This window comes from Gnatocerus cornutus, chromosome 8 (genome assembly GCF_029298725.1).
Source record: "Gnatocerus cornutus isolate USDA-ARS CGAHR chromosome 8, icGnaCorn1.1, whole genome shotgun sequence".
In the NCBI taxonomy this organism is placed as follows: Eukaryota; Metazoa; Arthropoda; class Insecta; order Coleoptera; family Tenebrionidae; genus Gnatocerus; species Gnatocerus cornutus.
In genome coordinates, this window is record NC_142240.1 from 16,434,667 (window position 1) to 16,449,776 (window position 15,110).

Here is a 15,110-nt window from a genome sequence, read left to right on the forward strand (position 1 = left end):
TGAACGATGCGATCCGGTCGCTCAAAGGAGTTTAATAAGAAAAAATAAAACGTGGGTTTATTGCCGCTTTTACGATTATTGATTGGTCAGAATTAGTGGAAGGAATATAAAACCGGCAACTGGCATGTGTTGCCAGTTTTTGCTCCCGAGACGAAACGAAAATCATCACAGTCTAACTCCGCGTTTTGTAATAAACGACGGGAAGTTTTCCTCAACCTTTATTTGTTCACCCGCAACAAAGAATCTAACAATTTTATTACAATAAATTGAAATTAGTAATCCACCAAAGATCTGCTGCTGCGTTCTTCTCGTCGGTCTCTATCACGATCCCGATCATATCCGTCCCTTCTATAATCCCTGTCCCTTTCGTAATCCTCCCTTCGCCTCTCCCTTCTATCCCTTTCTCTGTATACAGTTCTTTTTTCGCTGGATCTTCGTGGTGATCGCGAACTTCTTCGATCTCGACTGTGTTCTCTTCTTTCTCTACTGTCTCTTCTTTCAAATTTCCGAATTTCTCTGTGCTCTTCTCTTCGAACGTGAGGACTAGGACTTTTGGGTTTATTTTCCACAGTCGGAGGAGGACTCTTACTTTTGCTGGAGTCCGAATCGGAACTGCTCGAACTCTTGTTGCTATCGTAAGCATGTCGCTTCTCTCTTTGCCTAAAAAAAAACAACAAAAATTTTTGTTTTTCCCCACACTAGGGAATCTTACCGTCGGCGCAGTTTTATTGCCATTTCTCTTAGTTCGTCTTCTCTGTTTTGTTGTTCTTGCTTCTCGCGCTCCGTCTTGAGTTGTTCCGCGATCTTATCAGCTTTAACTGAAATAGAAACTTAAGATTTGCCGAAAATTAAAAAACCATCTTACATTGTTTATTCAAAAGCGCCTGTCTCTTCCGCTTAAGCCGCTCTTGAATGCTCAAATTCTGTGGAGGTTTCTGTAAAAATTCCCCAAAAATTACCCCAAAATCACCCTAAAACCTATCCACACCATACAATCAACTCTTAACAAAAACTAAACAAAATATCTAGGAAAAAACAATAATTAAGTGATTCTTACTGACTTTGGTCACGTTGCCTGAATTACCATAGCCAGACCATTTTTCACTGTTGACCCTGCAAAAAAACAGTAGAAAAGAACCGAGAAATTTAGACAGTACTAACGGGCTATTTGCCGCTTTCGAATCGTCCTTGAGACTCGAATCGCTCAATTCCGACGAGCTCTGATCGCTCTTCTTTCTTCCGTAATACCGCGCGACTACTTTCGGAGGCGACTCGTTCTTCACTGGACTCTTGGATTTGCTCTTCACCGGAGTTTCAGACCGCGATGAAGACGATGAAGATGAGGACGAAGAGGAAGAAGGAGACGAAGATGTAGAGGAGCGGCGACGGCGGTAGCGGGTGCGACCTCGCGATCGGGAGCGAGATTTCCTATACCTAAAACCACAAATTTGAAGACGGAAATGACAAGAAGTTGCGGACCTGTCTCTGGACCAACTGCGCCGTTTCGTCTTTGAGCGACTTCTGGTTCTTCTTCTCTTGCTTCGGTCTTTGCTGTAGCTGCGTCGCTTGATATAGACGACGCGCTCCGTACTCGAGTTTCTTCTTCGCTTGGATTTTGTTTGTTTGCTGGTGGAGGGGCTCTCTTCCTCGTCGCCGAAAGAGGTGATGTAGGTGATTTTTCCGGCGTTTTCCGGCGATGGGGATTTTGAAGGAGATTTACTTTTCCTGAAGGAGGGATATGTGGGCGAAGTTCGAGCGGCGTAACTCGGGGGGCTGATTACTCGGTTGGCTAGACGCTTCTCGCGGTGCGCCCTGCAAAAACACAATGAAGATTTTCTTGGGGGAGTTTGGAGGTCGTACCGGCGCTCCCTCCGTGATTTCCGCCCTGAAAACAACGCTTTTTCGTGTTCCTCTTCTTTGGCAAGTCTGAAACTCTCCGCCTCCTCAAGATCATTGGTCAAAAATGAGTAGAAATCGTTGGAACTCATGCCAAAATTACGACCGTGACGATTCATTTCGTGGGCTTGCGTGGAGTCCATTTTTGATACGTTTATGGACAAATCCACGTCCAGATCACTGTCGGAATTACCTTCAGAGTCATTGTCGTGGTAGTCTGGTCCCAAAGTTTGTGCTATAATTGGCGATAAAAATGTAAAGACGTGAAGTTTCATAGTAGATCGTCCAACCTGTATTGTCTTCATAGTTAAAACCAATGCTAGTGCCCCCAGTCCTCTGATCCTTCTTTGATTTGCTCTCAGTGTACCCAAACTGTTCCTCTAAATGCAACTGCTTAAGAAACTTCTCTTCATTAATCGCCAAAAACGAGTTCTGTGCAATTATCCTGTACCGCTCATAATTAATCTGTCTTTCCTCAAAAGTCAACTCTTCCTGTTCCTCCTTTTTCACAGGAGGAATATAATCCAAATGCGCCCTCACATCAAAGCGATCAATCAAATTATCCGCCTGTCCTTGCCACGGCATCCTACAACCACATTTCAAATAAAAATCAAGAGCAAGGGGGCTTACATTGCAGAGGCGCTGTCGGCAGCTGCCGCAATCGACGGATCTAAATGGATCTTGCATTGTCGACCGTGCACTTGCAAAAATTGCGTGGGGTCAGCTTTCTAGAACACGAAATGAGAGAAAACTGCGGAAAATCGAGGAAAACTCACGATTTTCTCGTAGAAGTCCCGGCGCCGCTCTGCTCGTCGCCGGTAGTCCACCAACATGCCACGGATTTTCCTCTCTTGCCTTCGCGCTTCGTGCCACATTTTGGGAAACTAGAAAGGATTGTGGGCTGAAAAATAAAACATTTATCACATCTGTCAACGCGCGTCCTGTCAACTAACGCGAGGACGGTTGCGGATTGAGGTTATGTCAAAAACGGCCGAAAATGTAATAAAACAAGAAAATTGGACAAATTTTAGACGATTTGGGCCGATCTGGGTATATTTTAAGTTACTCATTATAAATAAGTAAACAGAGAAGCTCCAAAGATGTGCTACAACAGTTTTAGTTTGAATTTCGCGCGGAGTTTTGATGACATTTGACGTGTTTGCCTAACATAACCTCACTTTATTTCAAAACATGTGCTCGGTTTTCGCTTAATTTAGGACCGAAAATGTCTCAATTACGGTACGTAACTTCTAATTTCTTGTTTTGTGAAACTCCATCAACATTTCTTTAGCTTTGACCAAGACGACAGCGATTACGATCCCTCAGACTCCGATGAAGACTACACTGAAAACGAGAAGATTCTCCTGAACAAAGTGAGAAATAAACAGTCTCAGGACTCTGACAGTGACGTATGTATTTCCAACTTGGAGCTTCGTGGTTGCTAAATTTGTATGCAGGGTGAAGTTTTTGCGGTTGGTTCAGACGACGATGACCAGAGCGATATTGCCGTGAGTGATGTTGAGGGACAAGAAGAGAAAGATGATCTGCCAGATGCCCGCGCGTGGGGCAAAAAGAAAAATAAGTTTTACCACACTGATTATGTAGATCAGGATTATGGGGGCTTCCAAAGCAAAGATGCTCATTTAGCAGAGTTGGAAGAGGAAGAAGCGCGGAATTTGCAACAGCAGCTGGCGCAACAGTTGGATGATGATGATTTCCAGCTGGATATTCCTTCAAAAGTTTGTGGGAGACGTTCGGTAACAATTAACTTATTTAGTCTTGTAGAGAATTGAAGAAGATAAGAAAGTGTCTGAGGAAGTCATCAAAAGCGATATTTCTACGTTGACAAAGAGGCAGAAGCTTCAGATTTTACAAAAAGAGTCACCTGAGTTTTTTGGGCTTGTGGAGGACTTTGAAGGTTTGCATTCCACTCATTTTTCCATTCATAATTATAGAATTTTAGCCAAGATGGTGATTATTAAAGACTTTTTGAGTCCAGTTTTGGAAAAGTATAAGAAAGGACAAATCCAGAATCATCCAGGAATGGAGTTCATTACAACTCACCATCAACTGATCATGAAGTAAATACATTACTTTTTAAAACGTATTTTTAAATAACAAGTTTTAGCTATTGTGTTAACATTTACATGTATCTACTTCTCAAAGCGTCAAGAACTAACGTTCAGAACCACCCTATAGTAAAACGTTTGTACCAATACAGACAACTGTTGTCTCAGTTGTCTCCTGTGTTTGAAGAGACAATTAAACCACAAATTGAAGTCCTCCTACAAGAACCTGAGGAACCTGAAAAGCCCAAAAAGACATTAAACATTCTCAAGAAGGTAACTAAAAAAAGTGAAAAGAAAAAGAGGCCTGCTGAACCTGAGAGTATCAAACCTGAGAAGAAAGTTAAATTTGATGACAAAGTGGAGGAACTTGTTGAAGCTGAGGAACCTAATGAGGAATTAGAAGCCCCAGAAAACGGTAGGAAAATACTTTTGTACGTGTTTGAATTAACTGTCTGTTTTTAGAAGTCGGTAAAAGGGCGATTACTTATAAAATTGCGAAGAACAAAGGTTTGACGCCTCACAGAAAGAAGGAACAGAGGAATCCAAGAGTGAAACATCGAAATAAATTCAGGAAAGCCAAGATTCGTCGTCGGGGAGCTGTGAGAGAACCAAGAACTGAAATGAAGAGATATGCAGGAGAAATTTCGGGTATCAAAACGAGCGTCGTCAAGAGTATAAAACTTAAAAGTTAAGCAGTCTTCAGTTTTATATTAAAAAAAAGTTAGTGCGTTCTATAATGAGTCTTTAGCGCCCATTCCGACGCAAATCCTTTCCCACAAACGTCACATTCGCACGTTTTCGGTTCCTCAATGTTATGTTTTGATTTTCTGTGCCCCTTTAGAGACACGTTCTGTCTAAACCCTTCGCCGCAGATTTCGCATCTGTAAGGAGTTTCGTTCGTATGTTGTCGTTTATGTGTGGTCAGCGCAAATTTACTGGAAAACGCCTTTTTACAGTATTCGCAGTTGTAGGGCCTCAATTTCATGTGGGTCATTCTTGTGTGAATATTCAAACGGTGTTGCGAATAGAATTTTTTGCCGCAGGATTCGCAGATGTACTTTGGATCCCCTAAAAAAAAATAATTAACCGCTTTTCCCCGATTTTCTTTTTCTCACCGTGTGTGACTTTATGCTGATTCAGCGTCATCTTCTTCTTGAAGATCTTCCCGCATTCTTCACAGGGAAATCGCTCTTTTTTGTGCGAGTACCTCAAATGCACCCTCAAACTCGATTTATTTTTCAGTTTAGCCCCGCAAATTTCACACATCTGGGGGCAATCCGAATGAATCTCTATGTGTCTTTTCAAACTGCCTGCTAACATGGTTTTTTGACAAACTGGACATTCTCTAGTCTTATGATTCAACATGTGGTGGTTGTGGCCACTTTTTGAATAATTAACTTTCATACAAAGTTTACAAGTGTATGATCTTTGTGGCGGTTTATCGGTTGTCATTGTGACTGGGGGCTCATTGTGAAAACTTTTCTGATGCTTATCATAGAATGTTTTGTACTGGAATGATAAATTACATTGTGAGCAGTGATAGAGATCTGTAAATGGATGATTGTCGAGGTGACTTCGATATGATTGCACGTTTGGGAATGTTGTATCACAGAAATCACAGAACTGCTCCTCTTGGAAGTGTCTCTCTAAATGATTGTTGATAAAATCAGTGCTTGAACCACAGATAAAACAGAGATTTTTGGAGACGTTGTTCGTGCACTCTTTTCCTTCAACGTCTTCTTGTTTTATAATAACTTCTTCAAGTGTAGGAACGTCTGGTTTGTTGAAATGAACGAAATTTTTGTTAGCCTCAATTATACTTTGTTGGATGTTGTAAGCAAGCTTAAGATTGAGACGACACTTTACGCAGATTACGTTGGAAATATTTTCGTTAGATAACTACGGAAAATTGTTAAATTTGGGCCGTTTTAAAATATGGGCACCTTTATTGAGGTTAGGGCTTCCACCATTTGGGTTTCGCGGTCCAAAATCGTAAGACCAATGAGGGTTTGACTTAGACACAGTCTGCAGAACTGTTTCTTGACCATTATTTCGTTAATCTTTGATATTTTCGTTCTAAAAAATTGTAAATAACAACATAACCTAAAAAGCGACTTGACAGGAAAAGTTTCGGATCACACTGGACTTGTGAGTGACACAAACGGACCAATGAAGATGTGTGAAATCTGGTATCACGTGTTAGTAAGTTTGAATTTTGCCCGCGAATAAAATTTTCCGAAAAGTTTGTTAGTTAAATCCTGATGAAACAACAATGCTTTTATTACTGTTTACAATAAAACAATTTATTGTGCTATTCTCTAAATAGCTAAATCACTCTTACATATAGATAACTGTACAATTAGCCGTTTGAATAAATGATAAAATATACAACATTGAAAAACGTAAAATGCGAAAAATTAACAAAAATAAAACGAACAGAAATGTCCCGAGTAATACTGGAAAGCTGATGGAAGGTTGACGTAAACAATGAAAAATAAAATTCCCTAAAAAATTGGAATGAAGGGACGTAATTTAGAAAATTTAACCCTCACCTCTAATCTATAGGACTGTATTCCTATAAACTAATTAACATAATATTGAACATTTAATATCGAAAGACGGCAACTTTAGTGAGGTTAAATATGGCCTACAATTAATTTAGTCCTCCAAGTTTCTGAAGGCTTGTTGAATATCTTCATACAGTTGGTCGAAATCGGCTTTGATTTTGGCTTCTCCGTCTTTGACGGGATCTTTGAATTTCATACTGCTCAGTTGGTACAGAATATTGCTCATGGAGTCCCTGATCACGGTCCACGTGATTTTGTTTTCAGATTGCGCGGTGCTTTCAACGGCGTGTCTGGACATGTCGTACAACCCAATCATGTTCTTCAACATCCCTACAGTTTTATAGAAGGGACAAAATCTGTCGTAGGCCGAATACGAGTTTTGTTGCAAGAAATCTTCCTTAAGAAGCTTGGCAATCTCAAGAGTGATCTTATCGGTTTCAGCGAGCGACGCTTTACCGACCAATTGCACGATTTCAGACAAATCTTCTTCTTCTTGAAGGATCTCTTTGACTTTTGTACGCAAGGCGACGAACTCTTGGAAGTTTTTATCGTAGAAGTCGTCCAAAGCGCGAGTGTATTTGGAATAGGAAATCAACCAATTGATTGAAGGGAAATGTTTACGTTGAGCGAGTTTCTTATCCAACCCCCAGAACACCTGTACGATACCCAAAGTGGCCGAAGTGACGGGATCAGAGAAGTCACCACCAGGAGGTGACACGGCGCCTACGATAGAAACGGAACCTTCTCTGTCTGGATTACCCAAACATTTAATTCTGCCTGCACGTTCGTAGAAAGAGGCCAATCTAGCACCCAAATAAGCTGGATAACCAGAATCGGCAGGCATCTCAGCCAAACGACCGGAGATTTCTCTCAAGGCTTCGGCCCAACGAGATGTCGAGTCAGCCATCATGGATACGTTGTAACCCATATCACGGAAATACTCGGACAGGGTGATACCGGTGTAAATGGAGGCTTCACGAGCAGCGACAGGCATGTTAGAAGTGTTAGCAACAAGAGCGGTACGTTTCATGATGGATTCAGTTGTGCCGTCGATTTCGACAGTCAGTTCGGGGAAGTCCCGCAATACTTCAGACATTTCGTTACCACGTTCTCCGCAACCGACGTAGACGATGACGTCAGAGTTGGAATACTTAGAAAGAGACTGCGAGATGACAGTTTTACCGCAACCGAAAGCACCGGGAATGGCGGTGGTTCCTCCTTGGACACAAGGGAAAAGGGAGTCAAGGACACGTTGACCAGTCAACAGGGGGTGGTTCGCCGGGAGCTTCTCGCTGACGGGACGGGGCTGACGCACAGGCCACACTTGCAACATGGTGTATTTGGTGCGCTCGCCGTCGAATTCGGTCTCCAGGACCACTTCCTGCAGGAAAAAAAGAAGATAAGAGTGATACAAATTAATTTGCAATCATTGAATTTACATCAACTGTGTAGTTTCCAGGCTCGGCGACGTAGGTGACAGTTCCCTTGGCTCTGGGTGGTAACAACATCTTGTGTTTGACCAAAGTGTTCTCATGGACGATACCGTAAATGTCGCCTCCAGTCAAATGAGACCCCATCTAACAAAAAAAATTGTAAAGGTGTTTACACCGCTCGCCAACAAACCTTGATGTTCAAAGGAGCGAAATCCCACTTGGTGACTCGAGAAAGTGAAGGTACATTAACACCCTTAGGAATATAGATACTCTGGGTCATTTCATTAATGTCCTTCAAAGGTCTCTGAATACCGTCAAAAATGGAACCCATGATACCAGGGCCCAACTCCACAGACAAGGGTTTTCCCGTTCGCAGCACCGGATCTCCAACAGTGACACCTGATGTCTCTTCATATACTTGGATGGTTGCCATTTCACCCTCCAGACGGATAATTTCCCCGACCAACTCAGAGTACCCAACACGCACCAGCTCGTACATAGCTGACCCGCTCATCTTTTCGGCCGTAACGACTATGAAAAAGTAAAAATGAACACCCTAATTTTCAAAAAAGAAGCAAAACTTACCAGGACCGGATACGGCGTGCACATATCCAAATTTGGTCTCGCGTTCCTCATCGCCAATCTTTTGCAAAGAAGTCATTGTGGCGAATTTTCAACTAAAACATAAAATAAATTCAGCTCTCGAGCAGTCACGTGAAAATAATACTAATCGGGACCACTATTTCGATGGAGCTTTGGGAACAATCGACAATCGATCACGTGAATGTGATGTAAGACAATGTCAACCGCTCGATAAAAATGATGGTGCGGGTTTTGTTGGCACAGGATACGCCTACAAGTTTAGGGCAATTTCTAGCAAGAAAAACGACGACTTTATAAGATAATCGATCAAGAAAAGGGGTAGTTTTAAACGAAGAGCTAGTAGCACCTAAAAGTCGCAAAATCTGATTGGAAAAATGGCACCGAAACTAGGTCGAAATGAATCGATAATTTTGGCAAATATTTGATAGTGCATGCTTACAACTGTTAAATTGAAGTTGGGGCAACTATTGGGAGTGTCTTCAGGGGGAAAGTTCAATAATTAGTCTACAAAACACTTACGTGCTTCTTTGGAAACCTCACCAACCCAACTCACAAGATTATCAAATTGTCGAAATGTCACAAGACGGTCAGCTGACAGCCCCTTGACAATCGGTATCAAAAGCGAAACTCTTTAATACTAGTCCACGTCAAACTATCTCTTTGTTTGATTAGGGGATGTTTTTAATTGAATTTAAATTTTTTAGTTACAATTTTCGGCTTTAGTTTAATTTCATTGAATTAATTTTGGTTATACAGATAGGAACTTGATTACAAAGTTTTAGAATTTTTCTAAGGAAAGGACAAGTTCCCCCCACCTTTTTTGCGAATTTCCCATTAAAAAAATTAATTGATAGTATTGATCACTTCGAATACGAAATTTCTCGTTTATTTTACATTTTAGTTTGTTAAAAATGAACGAACACGGTCAACTCATTAATTTCGTAAAAATGTCGCACGTGTCCTCTCATTAGTACCCAAATGTTTTGACATCTGTCATTCTTGTCAAAAACACAAATGAGTCACCGACAATTTTAGGCAAAACATTTGATAATTCGCTGAATTTTTAGTTTCTCAACCCCCCAAAATGGAGTGGCTGTTCGGAAAACGGTTAACCCCCGAAGAAATGCTTCGGAAGAACCAACGCGCCTTGAATAAAGCGATGCGGGATTTGGATCGAGAAAAAATGAAGATGGAACAACAGGAGAAAAAAGTCATCAACGATATAAAGAAGCTCGCAAAAGAGGGCCAAATGGTGAGTTGCGTCCTCAACCATAAGCTGTTGGTTGTAATTTTGTGCTTAGGACGCTGTCAAAATCATGGCTCGCGATTTGGTCCGCACCCGCCGCTATGTCAAGAAATTTATGCTAATGAAAGCTAACATTCAAGCAGTGTCTTTGAAAATTCAAACTCTCAGGTCGCAGAACGCAATGGCACAAGCTATGAAAGGTGTCACTAAAGCTATGCAAAGTATGAATAGACAATTGAACTTGCCTCAAATCCAAAGGATTTTACAAGAATTTGAAAAACAGTCAGAGATTATGGATATGAAAGAAGAGATAATGAATGATGCGATCGATGACGCGATGGAGGATGACGGGGACGAAGAAGAAAGGTACAGGAGGACCCACAACACACTGTTTTTCTAACATATTTTTTCAGTGATGCTGTCGTCAGTCAAGTCCTTGATGAGCTAGGCCTACAACTAAACGACCAATTATCTGGGTTACCACAAACTGGAGGCACTTTACCAGCCACTGGGGCGAAACAACCAGCAGCAGCCGCCGCCGTGGCCGGAGCTGGCGGTGGCAGCATATCGGACGCTGACGCCGATTTACAAGCGAGATTGGATAATTTGCGTAGAGAATAATTTCATCACAAGGTGTGGCAGCGCCTTGTATACACCACTTTTTTTATACAATTTATACCTTTATTTTTGTTGTTTCTAAATAACTTATAGTATTTGTGCAAAAGCTTTATCGCCGTTGAAAGTGCTTAACTATGAATAAATAAACATTTTGTAAACATGTAAAAACACAATAAAATCGTTATATTTTCATGTGACCCTTAACAAGTCAGTATTTACATAAAGTCGTAAGAAACATCATCAAAACCTGATTGTTGCGAGTTTCCTGAATTTGGCATTTGTTGCCCCATTTGGGGACGAGGCCCGTTACCTCCCATTGGCTGCATGTTCATCATCTGCTGCCGGTACTGAGGTTGCTAAAAATTATCTTTAAACAAAAATTCGTGGTTTTGACTAATCTAACCTGTTGTAATAAGTGTCGCAGGCCCGGATTATTACCCCCCATAACAGGTCTCATCATCCTCGGCTGTTGTTGCGCTGTTGCAGCCTGTTGGTTTGCCTGATTCGCCATTCTTTGCTGTTGCTACAAAATAAAACTTCACGTTATGTAAACACTCATAGCACTCTTACATCAAGAATTTTGTATTTGATTTCGTTTTGTTGACAAATCTGCAACGCCTCTTGCAGTTGCGACGTTTTCATGTGACTAATTTTCTCCAACTGACTTTTATACTGCTGCTCTTGCTGTTGCGCCGCCTCTAAAGTCTGCTTCAGTTGATTGATTTTCTCTAAATTCTGCTGTCTTTCCACTTGAAGCTGATTTTCAAACGGCGCTCTTTGTGGCGGCTGTCCCATCATTCCCATCCCCATGTTGTTATTAGGACCAGCTTGTGAACTCTGTCCCATATTAGGCTGCATTCCTTGCACCCGCATCCTGGGTTGCATGGCCCCTCCTGGGACGTTCTGTCCTAAAATCCCGGCTTGCCCACTGGACGTAACGACATTCTGGGTGATTTGTCCACCACCCATCGCCATGGTGTTGGTTTGTGACATCATCAAACCTTGCTGACTCGTTTGTGACGTCGTTGGATTACCAGCGCCCATCTGAGGAGGCGTACCACCCATCGTCAAAGCACCTGAAGTTTGGGGGTTGAGAGGTTGACCTGTACCCCCTTGTGTTTGGCGCATGATTTGAGTTGATTTTTGCTGTTGGATAACTTTCCGTAGACGATCAACGAACGCTCCTTGGTCGTTAGGGATGAAACCTAAATAAGCGCGCTTTTCGGCCGTGTAAAGTAAAATTAAGACTTTTATTTCACAGGTTGCGGGGTTGGCAACGCTGTTAAAGTGGACACAACCAGCCTAAAATAACACTAATTATTAGGGAGCTCCTGGGGAGATACCAACGTACGAAGCCAGAGCTCATGACTTTTGTTAAAGAATCTAGAGCTTCGCAGGGCTGGGGGTGGAATAAAACAGACTTCGAGTTTTTGAGATGAGCGCCACCGATGTTGCCGATCAATTGCTTTGGCATCAGCTGCATTATTAGCTTTGAAGGCCAACCGTCTGCTTTCCTGCTTATTACCCTTGTTTAAGACTTCCATTAAGTAATTGCGGTACTTACAATTCGGGTTCACCATCTTTGGAATTGGCCGAAACCTGGCAAGGAACGTGCTTGATGACCTTTTGTTGATCAGTTGGGTTCTTGGGCTTCTCAATCCACTCAAGCAGCCCTTGCCATATTGAGTGACGTTCTCGTCCAGGTCCCAATGACTGCCCAGCTTGAGAAGTGCTCTAAAACCCCAAAATCACAACAAATCGTTTTTTTTTCTAACACCACCTGAGCCGCGGACGTCACTGCTTGATTGGGCTGCGAAACTTGAGGCATTGAAGTGGTTTGGATCCCTCCAGTTTGATTCTGTGCCATTGAAGTCTGTACGTTCTGCTGAGCATTGCCTTGATTCATCAGATTGATTTTCATTCCAGGGGGCTGCTGCTGCGTGTTCATCGACGCGTTGCTATTCACTAAAACAACTTTAAACTCCATTCTTTACCAATCTTTAAACATACTTTGTCCAAACTGATTAACCCCCGTCCCTGCTAAAGAGTTCGGTGGCTGAGTCAACTGCGCGATCAGCGCACTACTCTGCGTGGTGTTGGTGGCTTGGTTCGGCTGAAGATAAGACCTTGGCTGCGTCGGTGGTAACATGGGCGGCCATCTGGGTCTGTTAGTCTGATGGTAACCTGGTGGCGCCGGCAATTGCGAAATGTTCATAGGGTTGTTGCCCATCATGGTGTTGCGGGCATTGACGATACCTACCATGCCGGGTGTCACCAAACTTTGTGAATGTTGAGGAATTTGGTTTATACCTTGATTTCCTGGGGGACGGTAGACAGGGGTTGGGCCGACTCCTTGAGGAACACCACTGTTGGTCGTGTTGTTCTGGGAGGCGGCCGAAATGGGACTGTCGTTTCCAGCCAGTGGACTAGGAAGGGAAGTAATGGGTATGGAAGGATTAGGAATTTGGGTTTGAGAGGATGTACCTGGGGGAGGACTCAAAGGACGCTCTTTCAAGCTAAAACCACGAAGAAGAACCAGATGGCGAGGATCCTTCGCGTAGTTTTTCGTTTGCGAAGCTGAGAGATCACCACCGGCCTTTTCAAACAACTTGTAGAGTGACGGGATCTTCCGTGGGGAAATTATCGACAGATTTATGTTTTTCTTAAATGTGAGGTCATTAATTTAGAGACAATACAATCAAAAGAGTTACTTCTTGCAAAACTGTTGCTAACTGCTCCGCTGTTTTTCCAGAATAGGCGTGAGTCTCAAACACGGGTAATAAATAAGGGGGCGAATTGCAAACCAAGATGCAGTGCCGTTGCACGTTTCCATTGTTGTCTCGTTTTTGTTGCAACTCTTCAAAGCACTGGAGTGTGGTTGCCAAACCTTCAGCAATGTTAGCGTGGGATTCTCCTTTTCCTCCAATGAGTCTACAACTGTCTTGTTGTTTCAGAAGCCCCAAAGACAATAATAACTTACTCCAATTTCTCAATAGCGTTCAGGAGTTTACTGGGGCTTGAAAAGGGGCCAATTGTGTCGCTGCTAGGATGAGGGAGACAATCAGCAGCTTGGTACACCACAATACCATAATAAGAGTTAACACCCTCAGATAAGTAGCTACTTTCATCGATGTTCCCTTGACTGAAATATCTATAAAGACAGCGTTAGAACCAAAACAATGCGGCTATGAATAAAAAGTCTAATTTTTTGTTCAGAGTGTAATCTTTATCATTACTAAGCAAGGTTACACTGATTTCTCAGTACCTCAAACTCAATCAACTATCCGTTCATTGTTCATCATGTAAACAGGAAAAAATGAGGAAAAGTTCAGAAACTTACTCCAGCGATGGAATGATATAACTAGTTTTTAAGTCATTGATGTAAGCCCCGTTGACTGCAGTCCCTTCGATGACGAAAATGATGTCGGCTTGCAGGCCGTGATCTGCCGGGCACACAACCATAGTTTATTTCAAAGTTTGAAATAAACAACACAACGAGCACCGACCGCCATGAGTAAACGTCAACGTCAATGTCAATACTTGTGTGAACTTAGCTGTCTAAATCCCCACCATCAAGTCCGTTGCACACAGCCGAATGTAAACACCTGAAAACCAACGCAAAATTTTCCATGTGTCTAATTCTAAACCAACATGAGAATTTTTAATTTTCGTCAACAAATAACTGAGTTATGACTGTTTGAAATTTTGGGTTGTCGCCAGAGGGCCAAATTTTTGAAGGTTCAAAACAATTCGTGCTCGATATCTCGGAAACTATTTCAGATATTGAGATGCTGTTTGCGCCATCGTTTTTCTCGGGATTTTTTACATAAGAAAAAATTGTTCTTTGATGACGAAACCTATGCCAAACTTTTGATATCGATATCTCGCTTATTTTTTAGAGTAAACTTAAGTTATTATACATCAGTGCACGCAGAATTATCCGCAGATTCCAAATATGGGATTTAAATTCAGATACGACAACAAATAACTGAGTTATGGCCAATCAAAGTTTCGGAAAGTTGATTTTCATTTTTTCTCATTTTTCGTAATTTTTAAAGTTAAATATCTCGGAAACTATTTGAGATATTGAGATGCGGTTTGCGCCATTCTTTTTCTCGCCTCATTTCACGTTAGAAAATGTTCTCAAAAGCCCAAAATTCGATAGTCGATTTTTCGTGAAAAAAAATTACGACCCAAACGATGAAAATTTTTCATTTTTTTTATTTTTGGCCATAACTCGTAAACTATTTGTCCTATAGATCTCAAATTTGGCAAGTAGATAAATTTTGAGCTCCACTTTCGACCAATGTAGAATTCAATGCTATTAAACGTCGTTTTCATTTTGAAAACATTGATTGATCATCAGCCTAAAATGATGTTTCCAAAACAGTTTTTGGCCAATACCTCGTTTATTTATTAAGCAAACTCAACAAATTTGGGTCTCATTTTACGCAGAATTTTACGCTGGATTCAAAAACATGATGATTTTTTAATTTTTGTTAACAAATAACTGAGTTATGACTGTTTGAAATTTTGGGTTGTCGCCAGAGGGCCAAATTTTTGAAGGTTCAAAACAATTCGTGCTCGATATCTCGGAAACTATTTCAGATATTGAGATGCTGTTTGCGCCATCGTTTTTCTCGCGATTTTTTACATAAGAAATAGTTCTTTGATTTTT

The 15,110-nt window shown here is 41.7% G+C and overlaps 6 protein-coding genes across 7 annotated transcripts; 2 read left to right on the forward strand and 4 right to left on the reverse strand.

Moving 5' to 3' along the window:
* Positions 1–204: 204 nt before the first annotated feature.
* Positions 205–2,868, reverse strand: LOC148170422 (uncharacterized). Of its 2 annotated transcripts, XM_088043080.1 has the most exons (11): positions 2,850–2,868; positions 2,673–2,797; positions 2,527–2,624; positions 2,187–2,482; positions 1,861–2,131; positions 1,480–1,812; positions 1,162–1,434; positions 1,062–1,113; positions 866–935; positions 713–818; positions 205–660 (listed from the first exon to the last, which is right to left on the reverse strand). In XM_088043080.1, the coding sequence occupies exons 2-11, from the start codon at positions 2,769–2,771 to the stop codon at positions 273–275; spliced, it is 1,986 nt and encodes a 661-aa protein (XP_087899206.1). In that variant the 5' UTR covers positions 2,772–2,797; positions 2,850–2,868; the 3' UTR covers positions 205–272. The 2 variants fall into 2 exon arrangements, with proteins under 2 accessions (XP_087899206.1, XP_087899205.1); XM_088043079.1 differs by having other exon boundaries at positions 2,673–2,859.
* Positions 2,845–4,702, forward strand: Sas10 (UTP3 small subunit processome component Sas10). Its single transcript, XM_088043081.1, has 7 exons — positions 2,845–3,135; positions 3,188–3,305; positions 3,354–3,635; positions 3,682–3,814; positions 3,860–3,977; positions 4,025–4,380; positions 4,428–4,702. The coding sequence occupies exons 1-7, from the start codon at positions 3,122–3,124 to the stop codon at positions 4,655–4,657; spliced, it is 1,251 nt and encodes a 416-aa protein (XP_087899207.1). The 5' UTR covers positions 2,845–3,121; the 3' UTR covers positions 4,658–4,702.
* LOC148170424 (uncharacterized) lies at positions 4,654–6,113 on the reverse strand. Its single transcript, XM_088043082.1, has 3 exons — positions 5,909–6,113; positions 5,081–5,864; positions 4,654–5,033 (listed from the first exon to the last, which is right to left on the reverse strand). Exons 1-3 carry the CDS (start codon positions 6,011–6,013, stop codon positions 4,687–4,689), a joined length of 1,236 nt encoding a protein of 411 aa, XP_087899208.1. The 5' UTR covers positions 6,014–6,113; the 3' UTR covers positions 4,654–4,686.
* Positions 6,114–6,227: 114 nt separating this feature from the next.
* Positions 6,228–9,197, reverse strand: LOC148170425 (V-type proton ATPase catalytic subunit A). The gene is made up of 5 exons (XM_088044447.1): positions 9,088–9,197; positions 8,551–8,642; positions 8,156–8,496; positions 7,972–8,109; positions 6,228–7,913 (listed from the first exon to the last, which is right to left on the reverse strand). Exons 2-5 carry the CDS (start codon positions 8,624–8,626, stop codon positions 6,624–6,626), a joined length of 1,845 nt encoding a protein of 614 aa, XP_087900573.1. The 5' UTR covers positions 8,627–8,642; positions 9,088–9,197; the 3' UTR covers positions 6,228–6,623.
* Positions 9,198–9,520: 323 nt separating this feature from the next.
* Vps2 (vacuolar protein sorting 2) lies at positions 9,521–10,622 on the forward strand. Its single transcript, XM_088044448.1, has 3 exons — positions 9,521–9,820; positions 9,870–10,180; positions 10,228–10,622. The coding sequence occupies exons 1-3, from the start codon at positions 9,653–9,655 to the stop codon at positions 10,433–10,435; spliced, it is 687 nt and encodes a 228-aa protein (XP_087900574.1). The 5' UTR covers positions 9,521–9,652; the 3' UTR covers positions 10,436–10,622.
* Positions 10,599–13,978, reverse strand: LOC148170427 (mediator of RNA polymerase II transcription subunit 25-like). The gene is made up of 10 exons (XM_088044450.1): positions 13,773–13,978; positions 13,413–13,583; positions 13,144–13,363; positions 12,443–13,094; positions 12,213–12,397; positions 11,997–12,166; positions 11,784–11,946; positions 11,003–11,734; positions 10,836–10,955; positions 10,599–10,788 (listed from the first exon to the last, which is right to left on the reverse strand). The coding sequence occupies exons 1-10, from the start codon at positions 13,892–13,894 to the stop codon at positions 10,648–10,650; spliced, it is 2,676 nt and encodes an 891-aa protein (XP_087900576.1). The 5' UTR covers positions 13,895–13,978; the 3' UTR covers positions 10,599–10,647.
* Positions 13,979–15,110: the final 1,132 nt, after the last annotated feature.